We start from the raw sequence: 26,728 nt of genomic DNA, 5'->3' as shown, positions 1-26,728 counted from the left end.
CATACAGAAAAAATTGACGTACATAGTCCCTATGTTGATGTATTTTCATCTGACTCTGCACCTGGAAGTAATCCAGAAAATGGGTTGCTCGGATCAGGATTATCCTGGATACCTAATTCTCCAGATAGTACCATTTCATTCAGCATCAAGAGTGTCAATGATACAGCTGAATTCCATAATTTGGTTTTCAAAGTGAAGAATGCTGAGAAGGTGCTTGTTAGTTTATTCGATGCTGATGGTTTAAATATCACGTCCGAAATGGTATGTACAGTATTAAAAGTCTAAAAGTTCTTCTGTACGTTTATCAACAATAAAATTATCTTTATTGAGAGTTTTATCATTCTAATAGCATATAGGGTGAATTTGACAAAAAACAATCAGAGCATACCCTACACATGCCCATCTATTATCATTTTCTACTATAGATTTTTTTTTTTTTTACTATTTTAGATTATTTTTTTTACTATTTTAGATTATTTTCCTTTATCTAACGTGTTTATGCTCACATCAACACAATTTTATCGAAGAAGCAGTTCGTACGTACAGCCCCTCTACTCATATTTTCGTCTATGATAAAAGTGTGTTTGTATGACCAGAAACTCGTTAAATAAATAAAACAAGCTGAAATAATAACATCTTTTCAGAAAAATCTGTAACACAGGAGATCACGAGGTACTGTGCACACAGCTCGCAAAACGATACCCTTTTACAGCTTACAGGCCATGATTTGGGGATAGCCCAAAATTTTCTAATAAAAAGCAAAATAGAAGGTGAACAATGACATTATATGATTAAGACTCTGTGAAGTGAGAACTTTCCATTAGATTCTGAGTGGTGGTTTAGGAGGAACTGGAAAGCGGATACACAGGAATTCTTTTATCAGTTTTCCGGTTTGTGCAGCTCTGTCCATTTATTGGCATCAATTTCTACCACGTCTTTTGCATAATCAAAGGTTCAGTTTGGCAAAAGAGAAACTAGAGTAATAGGAAATAGGAAATATAAACTAAGTGTAATAATAAAGTAATGTATGATGAAATGCGACATATTCACGGCATTTATTATTATAATATTTCCAGGCTGAAACATGGCATTGTATTGTAGATAAATGTATATATATATAACAGAATAGCGTTCCAATGTCCCTTACCCCTCCCCATCCCTTGCGTTGCATATATGTGATCTGCCCAGCGGATATAACAAACAAAAATGTGTTTGAGAACGCGCTTGCAATGTATTTTTCTACAGAATTTACATTGCTAAGGGATATAACCTCCTGTAAAAATAATTGATCTCGTCCAAGACATTGCCGCTGATATAAACCTTCTATATAATTTTCATTACAAGAAATGTAGGCTCACAATACAATTTTCCGTTTAATCTTCCAAGGAGCATTACTCTGTACAAATAATTGTTTATCACTGACAGTATTGTTGCAGAAATCTTGAGAACTCTATAATATTCACTGTTTGTACATTATCTGTCAGTTATAGAGGATCCGATAATTATATATAATTCCTGGTTGGTTGTTGTCTTGGAACTATATAAATAGTGGTTGAAATTTCATTATTGGTGTATTTGTATATATATCTTGCTTCTTAAAGGTCAACGTAACAAGTGAAGATGTTGGTACAGAAATAAGTCAGGACTTCGATGGGATGCCTGGAGATACAATTGTCTTGAGAATATATCAAAAACCAAATACAACCAGTGATGTAGAATTGTATGATCTATCTGTGGAAACCTGTTTAAAACCAGGTAAACTTTAGTGTCTTAAATGGGGTTGGTGTTAATTGATAACAGTAGTTATAATAAGGATTCCTGATTTTACATTCTTACACCAAGCTATGTTTCCATTGTAACTATCAGTAACAAGATCGTATAGGGTAACAAGCTTCGCCCAATAATTAATACTTGGTGATTTGTTAAAAATATCCAGTGGGTAACGACCAAGTCCCCCCTCATATATTATGAAGTCATGTGTGGATTTGTTTTATTAATTTTCCACCTTTTTCCATACTTTGGTAATAAATGGACTTGGTATTATTTAACATCTACATTAAGGTCTGCAGTTAAAGATTTTAAAACTTGAAAAACTTTCAATGAAATTAGATAGAAGCTTCTAAACAAGAGATTACATCCTGAGCAAGTTTTTAATTTTTTCGTCTGCATTTTTCTGTGCTTTACTAATATTTTTGGCAGTCAACATTACACTTTTACACAGATATCAATATAGTCACAAGCAAGATACAACATGGTTCAATGGAACCCTTTAGGCTGTTTTAGTGTATTTTATTGAACTTTTGTCCAAGTTTTCTCATTCATGTAACAGTGGCAGTCATGTTTGTAGTCAGTTGGGGGTCATCAGTCAAAATTATGAAAGGGCATGTATCATTTATCAGTAAGGTAGGTCTCAGTTTGACCATCCATGACAGGATTATACAGCCGGTTTCTTTTATAGTTTTTGTTTGGTAAATTAGTATTCTTAAAGAGGATGCTAAATTTAGTATTTAAGTTTGGCATCTTTATTGACCATAAAGGATTTTTTTCTCGGAAATCTTAATATAATTGTAACTTGCATGTAAGCCCTTATTTCAACCTGATACTGACGGACGGAATTAATATGGATGAACTCACAGACACAGGCACTTGTCTCTGATATTTTAAAGTATATACGTATGATTACTCAGAGACAAGTACGTGCTTGTGCTCACAGACCAGGACAACAATACATCATCCTAGATGGTCTGAACGGGGTTTACAGATAGAAAATAATAGGCTAAAAGTATAAAGAATAAAGAAAAATAAGGCAAAAAAATACAAAGAGTAGGAATAATGGGATGCTATTGAAAATATAAAGAAAAGAGAATAATGCACAAAAAAATATTTTAGTTAATTTTTTATTTTGTACAGCGTTCCTATTATCAACAATATCACCTGTGACAAGTGTTACTGGTACCTCAATATCAACTGAAATTGGTGCTGCTCCTCCGATATTTACACTGCCCTTTATTACCACACAACCTGCTTCAACAGTAACTACACCATCGTCAATAACAGGTATATAGTATTTCTTTATTCTTTACAAAATAAACTTTATATCTAAAATTTTTTTGTGGAATTATACAGCAACTCCACCACGCAATACAAGATATCTAAATGTCTACAATAGACAATAGTCTATTAATAAACATGATAAAGTTATGATATGAGTGTTTCTAATGATATTGGTTTTTGTTTTGCCTATACATTCACATAGTGATTTGGGTCATAATATATACACAAATACTAATGATTGATATTTTATCCAAAGCCAGTCCAACATTGATGTATCACTGTGTTCTAGTTAGAGAAAAGATTCATTACCTATGTCAAGTCAGCATAACATATACATGTTGACAACTATGTTTTGAGAAATTACTACTTATACATGTATGTATGTATATATGTTAAGTCGTCAGTCAAATAGGTTGACAGCTAAATTGGCACTGGAGCCATTACCTCCAATATGTATATATTTAGTCATCGACATTTGTTGAAAACTATGTTTGGTCATTTCAGTTCCAGCTCCATTATGTGTATTCAGTCAGCAGGCATTTATTGACAACTTTGGATATGCACAAATCAGTTTGATCGGTTATGTGGAGAAAGATGGTCAGCCTGGACTTACCAGTGATAATGAAAAGATTTATGTAAATGATACAATAGAAGCAGGAGTCACTGTCTTTGTTGGTTGTAGTAACTGGTTAGTATAAAATTAAACTATTATGTCCTGTCTTTATGTCCATAGTAACTTATAAGTTAGTCAAAGACAAAAAGAACAGCTGTCTTTGCTTGGAGTAACTGATGCTGGATGGGTGTGGAACAGAAAAAAATATGGCTTGGTTTTACAATTTGAGAGAAATAAATATATGAATGCCAATTACAAAAATACAAAATAAAATTGGTGCATCTTTTTACAATTTAAACAACTATACACAAAACTTTGCCAAATTTCAAAAGTTATTTAGTATTCTGTCAGCAGTCAATTTGGTTACTTTAAATTATAAAGTTTGATATTATTACTGATACATTTTGATATTTGAAATTTTGTTGTTGAAATTACATGTTTCTTTTTTGTTGTATTATAGCACTTGTGAAAGCAATGGTAACATCCTTTGTCAGATTGGAACTTGTGAAAGTATGTATACTTCTTTTACAATCAGTTTTATCAGCTAGTGAAATATTACAAATTAATTATGTTTTTCTGTGTAGTGCGGAAGTTTCCTGTATTTCGTTGCACAATGGTCCATCATGATTAAAGACCTTTATATAGTATATGAAAGTCCTATAATTTAGGCTTCCAAATATTTTCGCATTCATTGAAAATGATGTCAGTAATGTTGATAAATTCATGAAGATTTTTGACATTTTTAGAATTTTGAAATAATGATGTTATTAAATATATTAGGATGTAAACACTTTGTGTTCAGTTGGCTTTTTTATCTTTTGTTGCGATATATAAACTTTAAGTAGACAAAATTACCACTGCAGTATCTGCATTATACTGATGAATTTAAGGAAATATACACAGGTAAAGCTTTCTTGAAGAATTAATTTTTTATGGTTCTTCATGTTTGGTTTCACTTGGTAATTTTATCACTCAGGATTCTTTTTATTATTTTTATATCAATTTGAGTGGTTTTAGGAAAAATTAGATATACAGATTTTGTGGTGTTTACAGATTCAGCATAGAAAATTTGTATGTCGTTAAACACTTAAAATTTGTGGTTACCTTTTACAGTAACATGAGATCCACAAAAGTTAGTTCCCATCAATGATAATGAATCCGTCATAATATTGCAATACATATACGGATTAAATAAATATATTGGTTTGACAGAGCTGGGCATACCAACCTCCAACCTCAGACAACACTTGGTCAAGATTATAGCCAAATGAGGTGAAATTAAACCACTTTGCCTATTGACGCCTTTACTGTTTTAGATTTATTAAAAATACTGACATGTTTTTTTTGTACTTTCTTATATTAGTCTTCTTTCATACATGAAATCCTCCATTCTGGAGAAATCAATCATATCCAGTGATCATGAATTGTTATACTATTTGCAGCATGAAGCTGTCATAATCCCTAGATTTAATGTATCCACCTGAAATGATCTTCTTGCTCTGTAGATTGTTCCTATGCTGATTGGAGTGCATGGACTGATTGTACTAAACCATGTGATAATGGACAACAAACCAGGGAAAGGTTACTTCTCACTGTTACCAATCCAAACATATGTACAGCTCCTGTCAAGGACACACAGGATTGTAATACCTTACCATGCCCAACAACAGGTGAATATACAGGAAACCAGTTCACATTTGATGTTTGTTTATAGTATTTATCCACTTACAAATTTATTCCTTATAAATTTCAGAGATAAAAAAAAAAGTTTTTTGCAATAGCGATTTGTTGGTTTCTTAACAGTTTGCTTAACACATTGGTTTTCACTCATTCTTTCAATTATTTTATGTTTTTTTTTTCTGCCACTGATACTAAAACATATTAAGTGAGAGCCTCTAATAGATATCTGGATAAATTGTACAACCATGTATGGTGTTGACATATCCATAGTTGAACATTTTATATAGTTTTATCCTGCAATTGACCTTTCTACTATACAAATACAGGTTGACTGTAGATAAAATTAAGCAATGAATATATATAGTGGTATGTTTATAATCTCCTGGTATCTTGCTTCTGATGCTAGCAAATTGTTATGTTCATCAAATTACTGTTTACATAACAGTTCAATTTCAGGTCCTCGATCATTGCAGTCCGCGTTTTAGTCATGTCTATTTCATTCAAAACAAATTCAACAATTTGAATGGAAAACAAATATGCGTTTACGTTTAATGTTAAATAACAGCCTGGCTTTTCTCTCTGATTCTAAAGCTTGTCAAATAAATTTGAACTTTTCCTACATTGTAAGAATATTGTATATATAACAAACTGTTTATAAGGAAATGTACATTTTAATCCACTACTTGATCTTAAACTTTGAACAATTTGTGCAGCGTTGGTATCATGCATGTACATGTTAATTACATGTTTTAAACATTTTCAGTGAATTTACATGACTCAGTTAGTCCAAATTTGTTTTCCCTCCTTTCAATACACAATCTGCACATATATCAGATACAATGTATATTCTGTTTTTAATCTTACTTTAAATTGAACATTTTTTCAGTAACAACACCAGTTTGTAGTGCATGGGGAGAATGGTCTACCTGTTTGGCTCCAACAAACTGTACTGAAGGTACAAGAACTCGTGTGAAGACTTGTTCAAGTGGACCAGAGTTTGAATCAGAACCTTGCATTTCAGACTGTACATCTAGTAAGTTAATATTAATGCATATGGTAATTCATTGGTTTATAGTGTGTTTTAATGAATATGGTAATTCATTGGTTTATAATATGTTTTAATTAATAGGGTGATTCATTGGTTTAAAATGTGTTTTAATGAATAAGGTAATTCATTGGTGTATATGAATAAGGTAATTCAATGGTTTATAATGTGTTTTTATGAATAGGATAATTCATTGGTTTATAATATGTTTTAATTAATAGGGTAATTCATTGGTTTATAATGTATTTTAATGAATAAGGTAATTCATTGGTTTATATGAATAAGATAATTCAATGGGTTATAATGTGTTTTTATGAATAGGATAATTCATTGGTTTATAATGTGTTTTTATGAATAGGGTAATTCATTGGTTTATAATGTGTTTTTATGAATAGGGTAATTCATTGGTTTATAATGTGTTTTCAACTCAGCTCACTGACAAATATTTCACAAAGTGCTTCAGACTTAATTTATACAGTTTTAATCTAATTAGAATTAGTTCTCTGCACTTGCTCCTCATTTTCGTTCGGTTGTTTATATGTTGCGCATTAATAAGATTGATTCAGTTTGTGACTTGGCAAAGTTTACAAATGAATACTTTCCAGAACAATTCTTGAATTTTGATGGTTACTTTGTAGGATTAAATATTGTCCGCCATGAAATTATGTCCACCGGACACTTTTTGACAGTAAATGTTGTCCACAGACATGATGTTATTATGAAATATCGTCTATGAAATCGTGTCCACAGATGGGAAAAAGTGTCTTTCATAGAAAGGACGGCATTTCTCGCGAAAAAGTGTCCACTCTCAATACCTACAAAATGCATACATAGCTTCAACTAAAGTTTACTTGCACTTCCTGTTGAGCTTTTCTGGTATAAAATATCAAAATTATAGATAAGGTAGATCGACTTTTTGTCAATTTATTGTTAATCTGTGAATATTTTGTTAAATAGGAGAATGTCGTGCCATAGATAACTAAATAAGAGCTTGTTTCGTTTATTACTCGGACCAATTTAATTTAAAATGGCATCGGAATCACTTTTTCCCCGCAGGTTAGTGCGGCCAGCTCAGAGAGTTTTTGACAAAATGACAGTGAGTTCACCAAAAAGCTAACGTATTTATCAGTATATAAGTGTTTTTCTTACGCATTATAAACGTATAATTACAGTTTTTCCTGTTTCTTTACGAATATGATTTTATTAAGCTGAATAAGTTATAAGTTATGTAAGGTTGAGATCGTCTGGTATAGGTTGTGATATTCTGGAACAATGTTGAGAGCTTCTGTAGAATAAAACTTTCAACTAGCAAATTGTCAATCTGATACGACCGTCAAAATTCACGAACCTTCTGTAAATTTGTTGTCATTTTAACTTGTTATTAGTTTTGTATGATCGAACCCTGTTGGTCTAACACAGATACTAAAGAGTAGTGATTTTTAAAGTCTAGAAAACGAGATGGAAAGTCTAGCGCTGAGTAAATATTTTTAGTATATACCTAAAGATGTAATGTCCAGTGCTGGAGAAGTAAAGTCTAGTGCACAAGATGAAAAGTGTGGCGCTCAAAATGTGAATTAGAAAAACAAAGGATATTGGGTATCTATCCATGACGCAAAATCCGTACATGCACAGCAAAAACACAAAAAAGCAAAGGAACGAGGCAAAACAACTCTCTCCTCACAGGCAAGATTAAGACGACCCCTAGCACCGGCTTGAGCGGTATTCTTTGCAAAAATAATTCGGATAGACTTTGTAAGATGTTTCACCACCTAATTCAGCCTGGTCAAAAAGAACATACTGGAAAGTAGTCCATATTTAAAAACAATATGTAAATATCCAACTATGTAGAATATATCAAATGAAAGGTAAAGGACTTGAGATCCTGGTTGTAGAACACATTTTTACTGATAATTTTGAATAATACAAAAATGTACAAATACATTCTTAAAATTGAGGGGCGTATATTGCCTGTTTCTCAGATATGAAGTATCTTGTTTGTTGTATCCAAAGTTCCAAAATAACGGTATATTGATCTCGCCTCCCCCCATAAATGTTTGAAAGTGAAAACATTAACGTGAATATGATTTCGGACCAAGAATAGTGCATGGTGTGCGTCGTATTATAATTTTTGTACACACACTGGCCTAAAATAGAGAGAATGATGTGGCATACATAAGAGAAGTTAAAAGTCTAGCACTATATATATATCAATTTGAGCGCGGTAGACATAAGGTGGTAATACACAGTTAGGAGTTTGGTTTAGCATTTTGGCCCTTGTTAATGTTTTCAACTATGAAAGTTATTGTGCTATACGATTGACTATTAGATAGCTGAAAAATAATAAAACCTTCGAAGGGGATCTATATGAACATCAAGATTGTGTTTTGCATGTTTATATGCCATTTTCTGTTTAACAGTCAGTTTTTCACATTAGTTCCGGTTATATGTCCATACATTATTGAAGTGTTTTCCGATAAACTTTTTGCGCTCGAACTTTTCAATCCAATTTTATCGAAAAATGAGGTAAAATGCATATGTTTTTATTTGACATCTTGATACATAAATATCAATGGTTTCAGAAATGGTATCACTCAAATGGATTGAAATGTTAATTTGGACCAAATTTTGGGGACATTTGTGACATTTTCATCCCTTTTGGCAATACTTTGTATCAAATAAATGCAGATTGTTGCAATGGTTACTCCAAAAAGAGATTACATTTCACCATTTTAACCTATTGAAGATGCTGTTTTCATACACATGCATATACATGACATTAACAGTAAGCTTTATTAGTTAGAAAGAAAGGTAGTGGTTAAAAATTATATGAGTTTTCCCCTAACTGTGTATTGTTACATAAAGTCAAGCGCTGGGTATGTAAGGTCCAGCGCCAAAGAAGTATAGTTTAGCGCTGGAGAAGCAAAGTCAAGCGATGGAGATGTGCCTAGCTCTGTAGTTCTAAAGTCCAGTCATGAAGATGTAAAACCCAGCGATGTAGTCCAGCGGACAGTAATAGTGGACGACTTCTCCAGCGGTGGAACTTTGCTTCTACAGCTCTGAAAGTATAGATCTTTAGTTCTTGACTTTACATCACCTGCGCCGGACTCACTTTATACGTATGTAGCTTGACTTTATATCGACAGCGATGGGCTTTATATCTTCTGCATTAGATTTTACATGTCCAGCGCTGGAGTTAAAATTTTAAGCGCTAGACTTCCCATTTGAAAACCACTATACGAAAATATTATGAATTTTGGTCGAATCCAACACTTCGATAGTTGAAAGTTTTATTTGACAGACGATCTCAACTTTGGTCCATAATATCACAACCGATGCCAGACAATCTCAATCCGACATACTTTTTAACTTATTCAGCTTAATAAAATCATATTCGTAAAGAAACATGTTATTAAAAGTTTCTATTGATTAAGAAAAACACTTATATACTGATAAATACGTTAGCTTTATTGATGAACTCACTGTCATTTTGTCAAAAACTCTCTGAGCTGGCCGCACTAACCTGCGGGGAAAAAGTGATTCCGATGTCATTTGAAATTATATTGATCCGAGTAATAAACGAGACAAGCTCTTATTTAGTTATCTATGACATGACATTCTCCTATTTAACAAAATATTCACAGATTAACAATAAATTGACGAAAAGTCAACCTACCCTATCTATATTTTTGATATTTTATACCAGAAAAGCTCAACAGGAAGTGCCAGTAAACCTTTTTTTTATCGCTAAACCATTTGGTTAAGATTAGATGGTTTCCAGGCGTGGCTTCAGTTCTTTATCTAAATTAAAGTTTTAAAATTAGCATGGGGGATTTGTCTCTACTAAAACATGGCATATAAACTGGAGTACTGAATTCATAGAAAATGTGATCATCACCATGTGTAATTAAACATAAATGATACAATAAAACAATACTCTCTCTTTTGTTTTTTTTTTATCAATAGTTGTAAAGTACAGTTCATCATTTTTTTATTTTATAGTTGGATGCTTTAAGTCTTCTGATAGTTCTTTTTCTCATTGTCAGTTGAGGCTGGTGGATACTTTTTGTCGACATCTTTATAGCTTAGATAATTGAAAATGCTTTGGAATTCAACACCCTACAATTTTTGTTTATATCAAATTATAACTTGGTTCTTAATTGGTTTGTTTTTGTAATAGAAAATTAAATATATCTAAAACAATTCAGTGACTTTTTTATTATCTGCATTTAAATGACACTTTTTTACTGTGAAAAAGTGTCCTCTTATTGAAAATCAACCTTTACAGGACAGAATTTAATAGTTTTTATCATGAAATTATGTCTAATTGAATGAACACTTTTTCACAGCATCGGACACATTTAAATATACCTCTTCTGTGAAAAAGTGTCCGGGGTGACACTATTTCACAGGACACTTTTATGGCTCACAACTTAAGGGTCATATTGCCCAATATTCTCTGTATGTATATTTGTCATATGCAAAAATTTCAGAATTTGGTAATAATATTATATGAAATCAGATTAATTATGATGTTACTGATAAAATGAAAAATCCCAGTTTTGAAGTTCTTGACTAAATACATTGAATCTAATATCAAGTAACTGAAGATAATTATGCTTATACTGTCTAACATACTTTATATATCATGTGGTTTACTCTCAAGGCTTTAGGTAGCTATTTGAATATCAACATCATGAGGAAATGGCCATTTTTTTTCCTAGTTTGAGATGTCAACATGCTCACAGCGATCTAGCTGTTTCAGAAATCATACAATTTCCTTGTATTTACATATCACTGTCTCTTTGATATACTATAAACCAACTTATGTTCACAAGCAAATCTCGATTTTCTCGAATAGAATGTAAAGTGAATTTCAATTGTCGCAAATAATGAAACTTGGATCTTGCCTTATGTAAATATATCAAGAAAATCAGCAGATCCCGGAAACAAATCTTTAGTTGGCTAGAAAGAACTTAACATGAAATTAAGTTGGTTTACAGTAGTGAAGTCAATTTTCGGATCAGTGCCCATTGTGGGACTGGTCAATTTTCTCAAATCTTAGACTATATAAAGAGTGATTTGAAATAAGTAAACAACTTATCGAATTCCTGCTTTGTTCTTTAAGCACCAGCTTGTGTTGCACCGTATGTTTTACTGAACTGTTCACACTGTCCATCAACCTGTCGTGACTACAGACTACCTGAAACATGTACAGAGCCGGACTACTGTGAACCAGGATGTGGTTGCCCAGAGGGATTTGTGCAGTACAATGATAACTGTATTCCTGCCATAGATTGTCCCTGTTATAATGATGCTGGTGATGTTGTGGCAGAAGGATTCACTTACCTTAAAGCTAAATGTGAACAGTGGTAGGTTTTTTTCAGACAATAATCATATTATGTATTTGAGTCAGAATGAAGATTTAGTAGGTATGTAAATATTTTTTTTTATCTTTGAAGCATGCTTTGACTGCATAAAAAAAATTAATGAACTAGGTAACGACCATGGAGGGGGTTATGGTTTTTTCCTAAAAAAAATATTCTGATCCCCAATTTGATGAAAAAAAAATATTGTGGTCAAGCAGATGACAAAAAAAAATATTCGGAATCCAGACATTCCCCACACCTTATAGTGGTAAATTTTGAAAAAAATAATTCAATTGATAGCGTATAATATATAATCCCTCCTTGAAGTTATATGGTTGCTCTCTTAACAAAAATAATTATATTGTCAAAGATAAGACTGAAAAATATTCAGTAAAAATAGGCAAAAATCTGGGGTTAAAATATTAACATTATGAAGTTTGCTAGAATAAGAACATTTCCTCTATACAAAGTGAACAAGAAACAAGAAAATTGGGAAAGCAATGACACAATTTGTTTATATCTGTTTAATCTTTGTTGAAAAAGTAGAATATTGCACAGAAGTACAATGTTATATTAAGTTACATCACAGATTTCTGTTTTTGGGGCTTTTCTGGAACACTTATCAGAGTTCGAATACGAAACCAAATTGTCTTTTTATTTCTGCCAAAAATTGCAGCTTTAGAAAATTTGTTAGTTGTCTGAAGGCATTTTTTCTCTTAAACATGCACAGTAACATGCCTTTTGTGATTTTTCAAAGAACTCATCTTAAATTGCCCCCAATTTATCTAAAATTCATAAAAATAACAAATACAAAGCGGAATTGTATTGACTCTCCCTAACCAAACTGAAATTTAAATTACACATCAGGTTAATAAATATATATGGTGGTTATTTGAAATAATCAAGCTTTTTCCAGAAAAGTCTAATATAGTGAGAGTATTGTGTTAACCCTGAGGGTGTTTTGTACGGACTGACAATCTGTTCATTGTATAATAACAAATGATATAGTTCAAATGAATAATCCACAGAAACTTTTAATTTATTATCTGACCTTGTTATCATTGTTTCTTTCTAGCCAATGTACCAGTAATGGAACTTTCCACTGCTACAAAATAGCTGACTGTAAGTTGGATTTATTGTTGGATTTGGTATTTTCATTAGCATAATAATCAGTACTTTGTCCATCTGTCCAGAACAAAGGGTTTCGGGATACTTAAGACGGCTTCAACTAATATTTGATACCTAAACAAAAATCAAAAAATCTATTGACCTTTGAATTTTACAATAGTATGGCTACTTCTGTTTAAAAGTTTAACATTTAAAAAATTTACTAATATATAAATCTATGAAGAGTTCGAAAATAATTTTCAATATGGGACTTTTCTGTTAGGATTTCTACTTTTGAGTCTATATTCAGAGTGTTTATTTGTTGTGTGTGAATTTGATACTTCATTATAGTGATAAAGCAGAGGCGAATTTAGGGGGCCCGGGCCCACCCCCCCCCCCCCCCCCTTTTGTGGGAAAAATTTGGTTGATTATATAGGGAATCACTGAAGCATGACTGGAGCGGGCCCCCTCTTATGAAAAATTTCTGGATCCGCCACTGTAAAGAACTTTTAATTTTCAGGTTGTGATTGGTCCGACTGGGGTCCATGGGGAGAATGTAGTGATACATGTGAAACAGGAATACATAGTAGATACAGGTAAGACAATGTAGTGGTTCATGTGAAACAGGAGTTTATTGTAGATACAGTTAAGACAATGTAGTGATAAAGATGAAACAGGAGTACATAGTAGATACAGGTAAGACAATGTAGTGATACATGTGAAACAAGAGTACATAGTAGATACAGTTAAGACAATGTAGTGATACATGTGAAACAAGATTACATAGTAGATACAGTTAAGACAATGTAGTGATACATGTGAAACAAGAGTACATAGTAGATACAGGTAAGACAATGTAGTGATACATGTGAAACAGGAGTACATTGTAGATACAGTTTAGACAATGTAGTGGTACATGTGAAACAGGAGTACATTGTAGATACAGGTAAGACAATGTAGTGGTACATGTGAAACAGGAGTACATAGTAGATACAGTCAAGACAATGTAGTGATACATGTGAAACAGGAGTACATAGTAGATACAGGTAAGACAATCATGGTTAACAAAATAAAAATAAGGAGATATGCCAATGAGACAACTATCCACCAGAGTTCAAATGAAGTGGATGTAAGCAATTACAGGCAACTTTACGGCCTTTAACAATGAGAAATTTCCATATCTATAGTATGCCATAAAAGGCCCCAACATGAAAAATGTTAAACAATTTAAACGAGAAAACCAACGGCCTAATTTATAACAAAACAATTGATCAGAAATAAATTTGAGAGACGTAAACCAATGAAAACCGCTGAACTACAAGCTCCTGAATTGGGACAGGTGTGTGGACGCTAAACCCTTTCCCTTATCTGGGACAATTGTGTAACAGCACAACATGAAAATAGACTCTAAAAATCAGTTGGTACCTCAAAAGATTGGTATGAAGCCAAAACAACTAACATAAAGACGATAAAAATAAAGTATCACAATAAGAGCACTAGCAGTCACTGAAAGCTAGTTCAAAGCCAGTTACAACTAATAAATAAATCATGTTCTCCCAGACGAAATATTATCAGGATTTTTCTTTTTCAACATGTGTAGATTTAATGGTAACAATGATTCTCAACTCAAACTGAAATGATGTCACAAACAAAGAGAAAAGGTTGTTAAAAATGGGAAGGGGGATAGGTTCTTTTTTAATTCTGGACATTCTACCAAATTTACTGATATTTCATGGCTATATATAAACAATGAAAGGGAAACATTTTTAACAAAAATATCAATACCTTATCAAATTCTTAGATTCAACACAAACTTTAAGTTGAAGAAGGTACTGACAAGGGCAATCACAAACTTAAAGTTGAAGAAGGCACTGACAAGGGCAACCACAAACTTGAAGTTGAAGAAGGTACTGGATCTTAGGGCAATCACAAACTTTAAGTTCAAGAAGGCACTGGACCTTAGGGCAATCACAAAATTTAAGTTCAAGAAGGTACTGGCAAGGGCAATCACAAATTTTAAGTTGAAGAAGGTACTAGCAAAAGGTAATCACAAACTTTAAGTTGAAGAAGATACTGGCAACAGCAATCACACACTTTTAGTTGAAGAAAGACTGACAACAACATGGCCACAAGTAAAAAAAGAAACAAACAGTGCACAAGTCACAACAATTTCTTTTACGTAAATCGGATTATACCTCCCCTGCATTATTACATATCATTACTAAATTCTGAGGAAGATGGTTTATCTAAAAGTTGCGATCACTGTGGCTGAGATATATTTTCTGACTTTCTGTATTGCATATTTTTGCGTAGTTGAACTTGGATCAAATAGCCTCATGACTTTAACTATTCATGTATAGCATTATTTTAAGCATTGGAATTTCATAAATATCAAAAACAAACCTATTATTTATTTTGGACCAAAAGGCAGTTGAATGATGGAAACCCTGATTCATGTGGAAGTTATTCACAAACAGAATCCTGTACTCCAATAGTGGTACCTGGAACATGTGTAGACTGTATACATGACAATAAGTTCTACTCTGTGGGTGAAATAATAAGAAGGCAGGCTGATGGCTGTGTTTTGTGGTAAGTTTAATATTTGTAGTTTAGAATGTGGGAGAAATAATCAGAAAATAAGATGGCTGTGTTGTGTTGCAAGTGTTCAACTTTTCTATCTGTTTATTGAATAAATAAAACAACAAATTCCACTCTGTATACACTCACAATATAGTTAGTTACATCATAAATTTAACACACTTTTTTATGCCCCGCTTAAGGTTGTAGGGGCCATTATGGTTTGTACGTTTGTGCTTCTGTCTGTATTGGGTTAAAGTTTTGATGTTATGTAGTTTACCATGAAGTTATGGTCACATCAACTTGAAACTTAGTACACATTAATCATGATGTGAAATGTTTAAAATGTTACTAAATTAAGGTTTTTACTTAGATTTTGTGGTTCTCTAAACATAGAAATGTGATAGTGCATGCAGAGCATGATGTTCTATGGACATATATTCCATTTTTGTTTTTCTTCCTTCAAATATACTTATTTGCTATACTTATTGTACGTTTGAAAAAAAGTACAATAGAACTATTAAAAAAAGAACTTTAAAAAATATGATCAATTGGATGTAGTCTTCTTAAAACATTTACAGATATTGTAGTGGAGTAGATATATATTTATGAAATGTGTTTTTAAATATTTACAGTTACTGTGATTCTACCCACAAGGTGTTCTGTACGAAAGATGAAGTAGCAGTTGGTAAGTCCATATTCAGTTACATTTTAAAGATCTTCAATGAGTACAACAAGAAAAAGCAGTCTCAATCAGCTACTAGTAGCTTCATTTCGTGAAAGGGTTTGAAACTGGGATAAAGTCAGAATGACTACTTTACACCATTACCCATTTATAAACACTGTCACAAGTCTGTTCATTCTACTTATGTCATCCGGAAAAATAAGTAGTAAGTCCAAGCAGATCAGTCAGTTTTTTTATTTTGTCGGTAAAAAAATGTTAAATTTATTTTTCATAAAAGTATGTCAGTAGATGAATGCATGTTGCCTGGTTCTATATAACAAGCACTAAACTATTGATATACATATTTAATTTTATTTTTCATATTCAAACTACACCATTCAACTACATGCACACCTGTAAGAAGGAAGTATGATAAGAACCATTGTATTATCAGTCCACTGATGTATTGCAAACTTTGAGATTTTTTCATCCATTCACAATTATGTTGATCTAAATGATATAAATGAACATTTTGATATAGTCTGTTGAGTTAAGTGCAGAAATGTCAATATGTGAATTCATAAACATGTAATGATTTACAAACCTGACCAAAACCGGTGATTTTACAAACATTTTTTGACTAAAGCTCACATGAGCAATAGCTTTGACTTTGACTTTCATTATCATTTTGGTACAAATGTATAAAACACCTAGTGGCAAAACATCTATTTTGGTAACACTGTTGCTCATATTAATCATATGTTAATATATAAATGGAAATTGAAAAGATTTGAATTGCAAGTGCCAAACAAATGACCTTATCAACCATTCTCCTTTGGGTATATAATATCTTAATTAATACAAAAATGTTTTTTAAGTAGGTGGTGTTATATTTTTTATCATTGCATTGCCTCGTAGGTCTCATGATTGCTGACTGGGTTGCCTCTAGTTTTTAATCAGTTGTGGGTTAAATCTCCAGCCAGGTCAAACCAAAAACATGAAAATTAGTCATTGCTGCATCTCTACTGGTGTTTAACATCCAGTGACAAATATTACATGCATATCAGGACATAATATGTTGATGTGTTATAAATATGTATATAACCTTACTTAGTACAAGACAAAAACTCTAAGCTATATTGTTAATGTCCTTGCTTACAATAAAACAGTCTACAGGAAGACAAGTCATCCTACAAATTCTTACACACATTTTTCTCACTCTGAGCCCGCAAGTTTTTGTTCCAACTCATCGATCTATCAATGATGTTGTAATAATTGAACATAGTATAAGGTTTTAAGAATTCAATATAATAATCACCAGGAATGAAACCCTTAGTTAAAACCTGTTAGCAATACAATATGAAAATACGTATGGGAAATAACTCTTGACAAACTCACTGGATTGAGAGAAAAATGAACAAAAAGAAGTTTTTACTTAAAGGGGCACTAGCTGTCAAAATCATGTTCACCGATTTGACTCAAATTTTCATATTTGATTTATAACAATGTAAAACATTTATCGAAATTATAAAAAGTCTAAAATAAACAATATACCGGGCATAGGCTTGATAATATGTAGCTTCGTTTCGTGTGTATTTTAGTCTAGACGCCATCTAATTAACTGTCGAGTTGACCTCCGATTACCTCCGATTGCCATATAAGCGATATAAACATAAATATATATATAAATAGATAGCAGACTCGTGCATTTGGATTTTTCTAGGTCTGTTTAATTTCATATTATAGATTAAAAATATATGTTTATCATCGTTTTTACCTGTATAAAAATGATTTTTTGTGGATTGAATCACTCAATCAAATGCTATACCTTTGTTTCACTTTCAATGTTGACATTCTTTTCCTTTAAATAATTGAACACGCACAATGCATGCGGTATCCATCTCTAGCTAAGGGGTTAAATTGAAGTTCACATGAATACGGATTCAATGAGGTCGAATTATTCACTTGCGAGTGAATTATTCACCATTAATGCTTCTTAGCTTATTTTGACAAAATAGAACCGTAACGGCTACTAAAAACGATATATTATTTCACTATTTCATTTTCATTAATGATTGAACAAAAAAAAATCCATATTTTATATTTTATATGTATCTCGTAGCTAGTGCCCCTTTAATAAAATCTTAACTTAAATTATGATAGAAGTTCATAATTTTTTCTATTGATTTAACATATCAGTTGTCCTGATATTTTAGTTGATGGTAACTGGTCAGGATGGTCAGAGTGGTCTTCATGCAGTAGTTCATGTGATGGAGGTAACAGACAAAGAACCAGACTTTGTAATGACCCACTTCCACTTTGTGATGGTCTCTCTTGTAATGGAACAAATGTAGAAATGGAGGACTGCAATGCAGATATATCATGTAAGTGTCAATTAATCAAAGTATCATATCTAGCACAGTCTATTCTGAATGTAAGCATCCTTTATTGAAATATGAGATAAAATAAAATTGTAATATTTGTTCTTTGTCTTCTGTTTGGCCATTTGACAACACTATCCCACTGATTTTTTGTTTATTTGCGGTATGGCATGATGGGATTGCTTTTATTTGTCTTTAATATCTCATTTTTTTATGATTTATTTGTGTGCACAAAAATTGTTCTTGAATCCTGAGGATTCGTTTATATTAGTGTTTACCAATTTTCATGGATCAAGGAAAACTTGTATTTTCATAGATATGATTTGATTTAGTGGTTTTTCCTAAAACGTTGTACATCCTTGGCTTTCAAATATTCGGCTTTGAGCGTTCCTGATGAAGGTAAATCCAGAAAAGTGCTTCAGACGCATGAAATTTATAATGTGTTGTTTTGATTTTTTATAAAACATGTATTAATATTAAAAAAGTGTGCTTCGTTGAATATTGTGGTTATCCAATACCCATGAAATCCAAAACAATTGGTATCTCGCGTAGAATAATGATTCTATAGTAAAAGTATAAACATCCTTTACATCGAATAGGAAAAAGACCGCCATTGAATTGAATATAAAAAAAACTAAATTTACAAATCATTTAAATACGTCATTGTCAGTTCAGGGGAAAAGTTTGAAACTGTTGAATTGTTAAAGTGGTCATATTACTTTGTAAGATGTCAGAGGAGGAAAATTATCCGATTAATTTCACATGTCAAATTACAGGTGTTTATTTTACTGGTAAAAATAAACAATATTTCATTGCAACTAATGTAATAAGATGTTATTATCTTTATGTTCAGGTTGTACCACATCAGACTGGAGTGACTGGTCAGATTGCTCGTCTACTTGTGGCCCAGGTGAACAAGCTAAGATACGTACCTTTGTCAACCTAGATGATCAAAATGCCTGTCCAAGCATCAACACAACTGAGATAAGGTCATGTCAAATACAAGATTGTAAGTTTATAGAAATTAGAATACTAGCAAGGAGTCAGTTATCAATATTTGAGTATATAAAATACTCATTTAAATTTCATTGCTGTATCTTGTAGCTGTCTTGTATTCCATAAATACCAAATTTTAACCTTTTCAAAATCAAACTAGACTTTATATCAGCGAAGAAGCAAAGAAATGATATTTTATTTTTCAATTTTGGGACCAAAAGAGCATGGATACATCAGCAATTCAAATGAAAATGATAAACATCTATATATATATATAATTCAATAGATTAAAACATTAAAGAGATCCACAAGAAGTCAAAAGACAATGTTATGTCTAATATGTATAATATAAGAGTACCATCACTGAGGAGATTTAATATGTCACATCAGTCTTTTTTCATTCTAACACTTCTCAAAAAACTAAAAATGTAAAGATAGGTGCACATAAAACATATTAAGTGATATATTTTAGGTGGTTGTTCTTATGGTGAATGGACACCTTGGTCAGAATGTACAGTCAGTTGTGGTATTGGTATCAAGAGGAGAACACAGGATCTAGCAGTAATAAGTGTTAACTGTCCTCTAGTTAATACAGAGAATGAACAATGCTCTCTTGCTGATTGTAGTGAGTATATATAAATATATCTGGGAAACAAGGTTTATGGGTTAATATCAATAGAATTGTGTTTATTAAATACTTATAGGTACATGTATATGCATCCTAATAAGAATATAGAGGTCATCAGAAATTATACTGGAACTTACCATATACTGAGTGGTAGGGATTGAGCCAGTGCAATATGTCACTATTCAAGCTTCTTTTATATATGATAAGGGTTAGAAATTTAGATTAATACATGACCAGGTTGTCTGATTATATCATTATAGTTTTTGAAACTTATCAGATGTTCGGATTGAATTAAGATGCCATTAAAACTACATCTCTAAGTGCATCAGATATTTGTCAGATCTTATTATCTCTCCACGAAAAAGTGTAATATAGCTTTCCCACATAGATTTGTGTTCTTCACATTGATGCACATACACATATAAAATTTTCATTGCAATTATCTCATCAAAGACAAATCAGAGCTTCTTTTTAATTGGTACCAGACATCACATTGGTAAACTAGACCCTTTGACACGTTTTCAGACACTTATCTTCTTCTTGTTTGCAGCATACATTAATGTCTGTATACAGATGCCTATGTAAGGAAGTTTGTCACATTTTTCTAAGCAAGTTCAAATTAGAATGTTTTGATATTTGGTACCAAGCTCTTGTTGTCTTATTGGCAATCATACAAAATCTCCTTATTTTTATATTCATACAGTGAAACCCATTTGTACATGCATTAACCTATCTAATTTATGTTTTCCAATTACAAGAATGTTCTTGTCATTGGTGCCATTATATATAAGAAATTTCAATTGCATTTTTTTCAGCGACTACAAATCATAGCTACTTGATATTTGATATCAAGTTTGGTAATCTAATATGCATGCTTAATATGGACTATCTGTTGTTTGCTTTGTTTTTTGTTTTCACTCAAATTAAGAGCAAGGCATAAATTAGTGAGTAGTGAGCATACACTACATCTTGTTTTATATAGATTACATTGGGAGAAATTATTCAGTTTTTAAGGTTTTGCGTGAATAGTATTATTTTTGTATTTATTAAATTGGACAAGAAAAAAAGGAGTCAGCACCATCTTTTGTGTCAAAAACAACTTTCATTTTCAAATGTATTCCTTTTACTTCAGTATGTGATAAAAATCACACTGAGTGGAGTAACCATACAATGTGTGAGAAGACATGTGCCAATAGATTTAACCCAATCCCCGTAGTAGAGTGCCTAGAAATAGCTGAGGGATGTATATGTGAGGATGATTACTATCTGAACCAGCTAGGGGATTGTGTCAAGGAGGAAAACTGCTCTATTTGCTATACACCAGAACCCAAACAGGTAAGTCAGCTTTTATGTAATAAGAATAGTAAAATTTATAAAAGGTCTGATTAATAGCAACTCAAAATGGATTGTGGAGGTAAATTAGATTGATATAGTTTGCTGTTTCTTTTGAAAACAGTGATTAGTAGTAGAATAATCTATAAATTGAAATTCAATGAATCTGAATTTTAGTATAAAGACTTTAAATGTTGTACTTTGATTAAATCAAATAAATAAAGAGTCTTATTCTGAGCTCAGGAACTGATAACATTATCATTGTTTTTAGGAGGAACAAATGACAATTAAATCTTTGATATGGTATTGTTTGTTATTGTTATACTTGTCCTAGTGATTTTGTTGTCTATATTAAAAATTGTGGTTAATTTATTAATCCTTTACACATTTTGAAAACACTTAATCAAATCCAAATATAACAGCCATAAATAAAGTGTTTTTATTCTGGGTCTAGCTGTTATGCAAATCATTTTAAGATTGTTACTCATTTTTTGGTTCTAATTTGACTTCCCAATTACAATTTTATGCATGTTTAATAAATTCTTTTGATGGATTGTAATTAATTGTCTTCACTTTTTATTTGTTTTTCAAATAATATTTCTTTAGAGCCCCTGTTTCTATTATAATTTAAGTTAAAACATACTATTTCTAGGCAGGAGAAATATGGACCAATCCTAATAATACGTGTGAGAAGTGTGAATGTGTTGATGGCGAGGTGAAGTGTAGCAGGACATGTCAGATACCAGTCTGTAGTAATGTAAGCATGCAAATTATTTAATTGAAAATCTGATCATGCTCATGACAAATAAATTCCTATGAAAGTTCCCTTCAAATTGTTATTATATTATGTTTTGGAGTTTTAGCAGTGCCAACTTTCTTATTTTGTTTTTCTAGTTTGCATGTGAAAGACATGGCTCCAAGAAGTAATACTTATGTTTTGTCTTTTTATTTTTATTTTTAAACTTATTTAATAAAACAAAATTCTATGACTAACTTTATTCGTGTGTTTCTTTGTCCTATATGTTCTCCCATTTATTTGTATTGTGATCCTGTCATGTGATGTTGTCGTTTTGGTGTTGTGTTTGACGTTGCCATAAAAGCGGGAGGTTTGGCATGCCACAAAACCAGGTTCAACCCACCATTTTTTTCTTAAAATGTCCTGTACCAAGTCAGGAAAATGGCCATTGTTATATTATAGTTCGTTTCTGTGTGTGTTACATTTTAATGTTGTGTGTTTGTTGTGTCGTTGTTCTCCTCTTATATTTGATGCGTTTCCCTCAGTTTTAGTTTGTAACCCGGATTTGTTTTTATCTCTATTGATTTATGAGTTTTCGAACAGCGGTATACTACTGTTGCTTTTATTTATAAGGACACTGAAAGCATTCATTGATTTTTATTATGTTGAGTTTGACCATTCTTAACATTTGTTATGGAAATGTTGCCGAACAAAGAAAACAGATTTTTCTATTTCATTGATTTTTTGTCGGTTGTCTTAGAGAAATTCAAAGATTATACCACTGCACTTACACAAAAAAAACTGTCAAAATTAAAAATGATCTAATAATTTAGGATCATATTATACAAATAAACCAATTTAAACGTTGCTTTGATCTGGGTAGCCTCATATTGATACTTATTTTAATTTGCCTTTTTAGGATGAAGAACTTGAATATGATCCAAATGATCCATGCTGTCCTGTCTGCAAACCTGTAAAAAGTAAGTGAATCGAAGATTTTTAGGATATTATCCTTACAATTAATGTTGCATATAAAAATAAGAAGATACGGTATGATTGCCAATGAGACAACTCTCCACGAAAGACCAAATGACATATAAATTAACAACTATAGGTCATCGTATGAACTTCAACAATGAGCAAAACCCATATCAGTCCGCAATAAAAGGCCCCAAAATGACAAATGTTAAACAATTCAAAAGAGAAAACTAACGGGTACATATCCAGGATTTTGAAAAAAGGGGGAGGCTCCTAGCATGACATCATTAGGAGTGGATCTTGTAAAAAGTAAATTTCTTTTATACTTTTCTTAAATGTAGTTATATCTTCAAAAATATAATAAAAATTATTTGTCACTGAGCTTGTTTTCAAGCTATAGGTTATACAAAATTCTCTTATTTTGTAAGGATTATAAAAAATATATAATTTATATGGGACAAGAAAGAATACTAAATGATGTAAATTATGAGATGTTATATCTCTTATAGAATGATTCCAGAAAATAAGAGAAAAAAATTAACGTCACTGTTTACCACATTAAAATTTTATATGTGTTGTATATCTCTTACATCTACTTGTATGCTGCAAATTAATTTTGTGTATACAGTATCTCATAAAGTTAATAGTTATTGCAATCTCCATGTGCTGTTTACTAACATGTACATTGTTGATTTTACAGCTACCTGTACATTACGTACTGATTTCAAAGTTCTACAAAGTGGAGACTGCATTACTACGGAACCAATCTTTATTAAATACTGTTCAGGAGGTTGTGGAAACAGTACTAGTACTCCCATGCTTGTTTTGACTGGACAAGTTTCCGTGAACCAGGGTATTCTCCAGGATTGTAAATGTTGTACTGGGACTGTATTGAAAACAGAAACTGTAGATGTTGTGTGTGGACCACTAAAGACTTCTGCTAAAGCACAAATAGCCATGATGGATTCATGTTCATGCAATTCATGCATTTAGTTTGGTTAGTTTCTTTTCTTATGATGAAGTTTAATGTTTATACAATGTATAAGATTTTAAAATGTACATCTTATAACTTATAAATGTGACCTCTTATTGATGTCATCTGTACAAAAGATGTATAGTGATTATCATGAATTGTTTGATCATTAATAAGACTAGTGTCAATTACAAATGACTGAAGTTTGATTTTTACCGACTTTCACTTTAAACCAACTTGGCAATACAAAGTGTGGGTTACATTATTACAAAGCCAGATAGCCTGCCCTATCACTCAGTGGGAGGTATACATCAATCACATTGTCCTACCATTAGGCTGTCCATCCACAATTTTCATTACATTATTACTTAGCTCCTGTATTATGAAAGGAATTATTTGATATTTGGTATCAAACTTGTTGATGAGGATTTCTCCCATGTAATAACATTAACGGTTCCAATTGTATTGCAACTCTCGCATTTTTAAATTACATATCTTTGTTTAGAGCCTACATTCAATTGAACCTCTGCCATTTGTAAAAATATTTTGTTGGAGTGTACATTCAATTGAACCTCTGCCATTTGTAAAAATATCATGTTTAGAGTCTACAAGTTACATTCAATTGAATCTCTTTCATTTCTATATTAAATATTGTTGTTTAGAGCCTACATCCATTTGAACGTCTGCCAATTGTATAATTATCTTGCTGAAACTTAAGTCTACAATTTAGAAAAGTTATCAATCTATATTTAGAGGCAGTAGGAATTTTATAAGCCAGTCTATTTGTGGTTGTATCATGATATTGGTGTGTCATCATCATTTCTGTATGTCTATGTACACAATTTACATACACTGTTTGCAGTTGTGTAGTGCCTGTAATCCTTAGAGCCTGTACTCCTTAGATCTTATACTCCTTTGACCCTGTACTCCATTTGACAGGGAATAAAACATTACTGATATGCATCCTTCTGTCATTCTCTAGTCTTTATGTTGTCTGGACCTTTTTTGTTCATTATGCCTTGCTATTGAGCTGATGTTTGGTCTATTTATAAGTGTATAATGTTGAGTTAAAGATCAAGGTCATTATTTGTTTCAGATAACCTTTTGTCACAGAATTACAGTGCACAGACTTAGGAAATTTCATAATAAAATGTACTTTCCCTTCTTTTTCCATTTAGTTTGTAGATATTGATTGGCACTCATGTCATTCTGAAACACCTACTGGTAATTTAAGTTTGCCTTAGGCTTAAGAACATTTGTAATTCCCACATGCTGTAGCACATTTATAGTAGGTAAACAGACAGTGTGTTGTTTGTGTTATTACATTGGTAATTGATTTCTTATAGTTTCGCTTAATCATAATAACAAAAATCAAATCAGAACGTTTAAAGGTGTCAGACCACCAATTCAAAATCTCTATCTATTCAACCAAATTTTGCAATTTTCACAGCTTTCCTAACATTTTACCTTAAGTTAACTTTATAGAAACCAGGTATATCCTGCATTGTACATGCATCACGTTTCTACATGCCCATTTCCAACCCATGTTTAAAGTCTTGTAAGAAAGAACTGCCTTTGGGAATACAAGTACTACTAAATATAACCCCTGGTTTTCTGGAAATCTTAAATTAGTATACTATGGAGTGCATTAATCCTCAATTTTTAATGCAAACTCATAAACATGTAAATTTTGGCTCAAAATGGTCTAAATATATTTTTCTTTCATCAAAAGTTTCATTTCTGCAAATTTGTTGGTTAGTTGAAGTAAACAGTGACATCAAAAGCTCTATTTTGTGTCAGAGTAGGGCTGCTTTTACATACGTTCTAAATTGGAGGGAGTGAATCGGTGGTCTGACACCTTTACACTGCCATCATAATTTTTTCTTTTTTTCTATTTCCAGAGACAGCAAGACAAAGATATCCAACAGATAATATAAACATTAATAACATTGATAACATTGTACATAATCTTGACAAATAATAAATTATAAATACATGTAAATTGTGTTAGATCATTTTGCACTGGTGGTATGTATTAAATGTTTGAAGTACATTTATAAGCAACCACACCTCATAGTAATTTGGTAATTATTTTCATTTTGGGAAAGAAATATTAAAGACTGGATTAGACAATCAGCACACTTCCCTGCAGACTTCAATACCATCGTATTGGGTGATGTTAGTATAGAGAGAGGTAACGTCAAGCGAGACAAGGATTGTTTCAGGTGGAAGAGGGTTCAAGGATTCCATTTTCTTAAGAAAGTGTATTGTTTCTTGTATATAGGATGGTATATGTTCTTCATATATGCAAAAAGTGTACAAAACAACACCAATATTGAAAAAAAGGAAACAATAAATATAAGTATCTATAAATATTTCGGATAACAGATATCCTTCATCAGTATGATAAATTAGTATCCAAAGTATGTTGCTATTGATGAGTTTTTAATGACAGAAATGATATCTTTTTCTTGATAAAACGTGGCCTTCCAGGGCTTCGCCCCTTGGAATCGCGTATAAGCGTTCTGTCTTGGACCCGCTGGGGCATGTTACGGCCACCAATATCCTAGCCGAGGTTCGTGCATGCATTTAAAATTT

At 31.9% G+C, this 26,728-nt stretch overlaps 1 protein-coding gene across 1 annotated transcript; it reads left to right on the top strand.

Annotated features, from left to right (window-relative positions):
* Window positions 1–26,099, top strand: LOC127727798 (SCO-spondin-like). The gene is made up of 20 exons (XM_052234913.1): window positions 1–261; window positions 1,602–1,755; window positions 2,911–3,057; window positions 3,559–3,742; window positions 4,128–4,177; window positions 5,173–5,337; window positions 6,234–6,380; window positions 11,518–11,761; window positions 12,834–12,880; window positions 13,386–13,461; window positions 15,293–15,454; window positions 16,078–16,130; window positions 18,323–18,490; window positions 19,341–19,496; window positions 19,956–20,108; window positions 21,244–21,446; window positions 22,096–22,200; window positions 23,099–23,159; window positions 23,858–24,154; window positions 26,032–26,099. Exons 1-19 carry the CDS (start codon window positions 259–261, stop codon window positions 24,148–24,150), a joined length of 2,571 nt encoding a protein of 856 aa, XP_052090873.1. The 5' UTR covers window positions 1–258; the 3' UTR covers window positions 24,151–24,154; window positions 26,032–26,099.
* The last annotated feature ends 629 nt before the right edge of the window (window positions 26,100–26,728 follow it).

The sequence above is a fragment of the Mytilus californianus genome, unplaced genomic scaffold (genome assembly GCF_021869535.1).
Source record: "Mytilus californianus isolate M0D057914Y unplaced genomic scaffold, xbMytCali1.0.p SCAF_2, whole genome shotgun sequence".
NCBI classification, from domain to species: domain Eukaryota; kingdom Metazoa; phylum Mollusca; class Bivalvia; order Mytilida; family Mytilidae; genus Mytilus; species Mytilus californianus.
The sequence above is the reverse complement of the archived record's forward strand: the minus strand, read 5'-3'. Positions and strand labels throughout refer to the sequence as shown.

Coding starts and splice junctions, on each gene's coding strand:
- LOC127727798 (XM_052234913.1), top strand. Junction 5,338..6,233: donor CTTACCATGCCCAACAACAG/GTGAATATACAG, acceptor ACATTTTTTCAG/TAACAACACCAGTTTGTAGT. Junction 19,497..19,955: donor GTCATGTCAAATACAAGATT/GTAAGTTTATAG, acceptor GATATATTTTAG/GTGGTTGTTCTTATGGTGAA.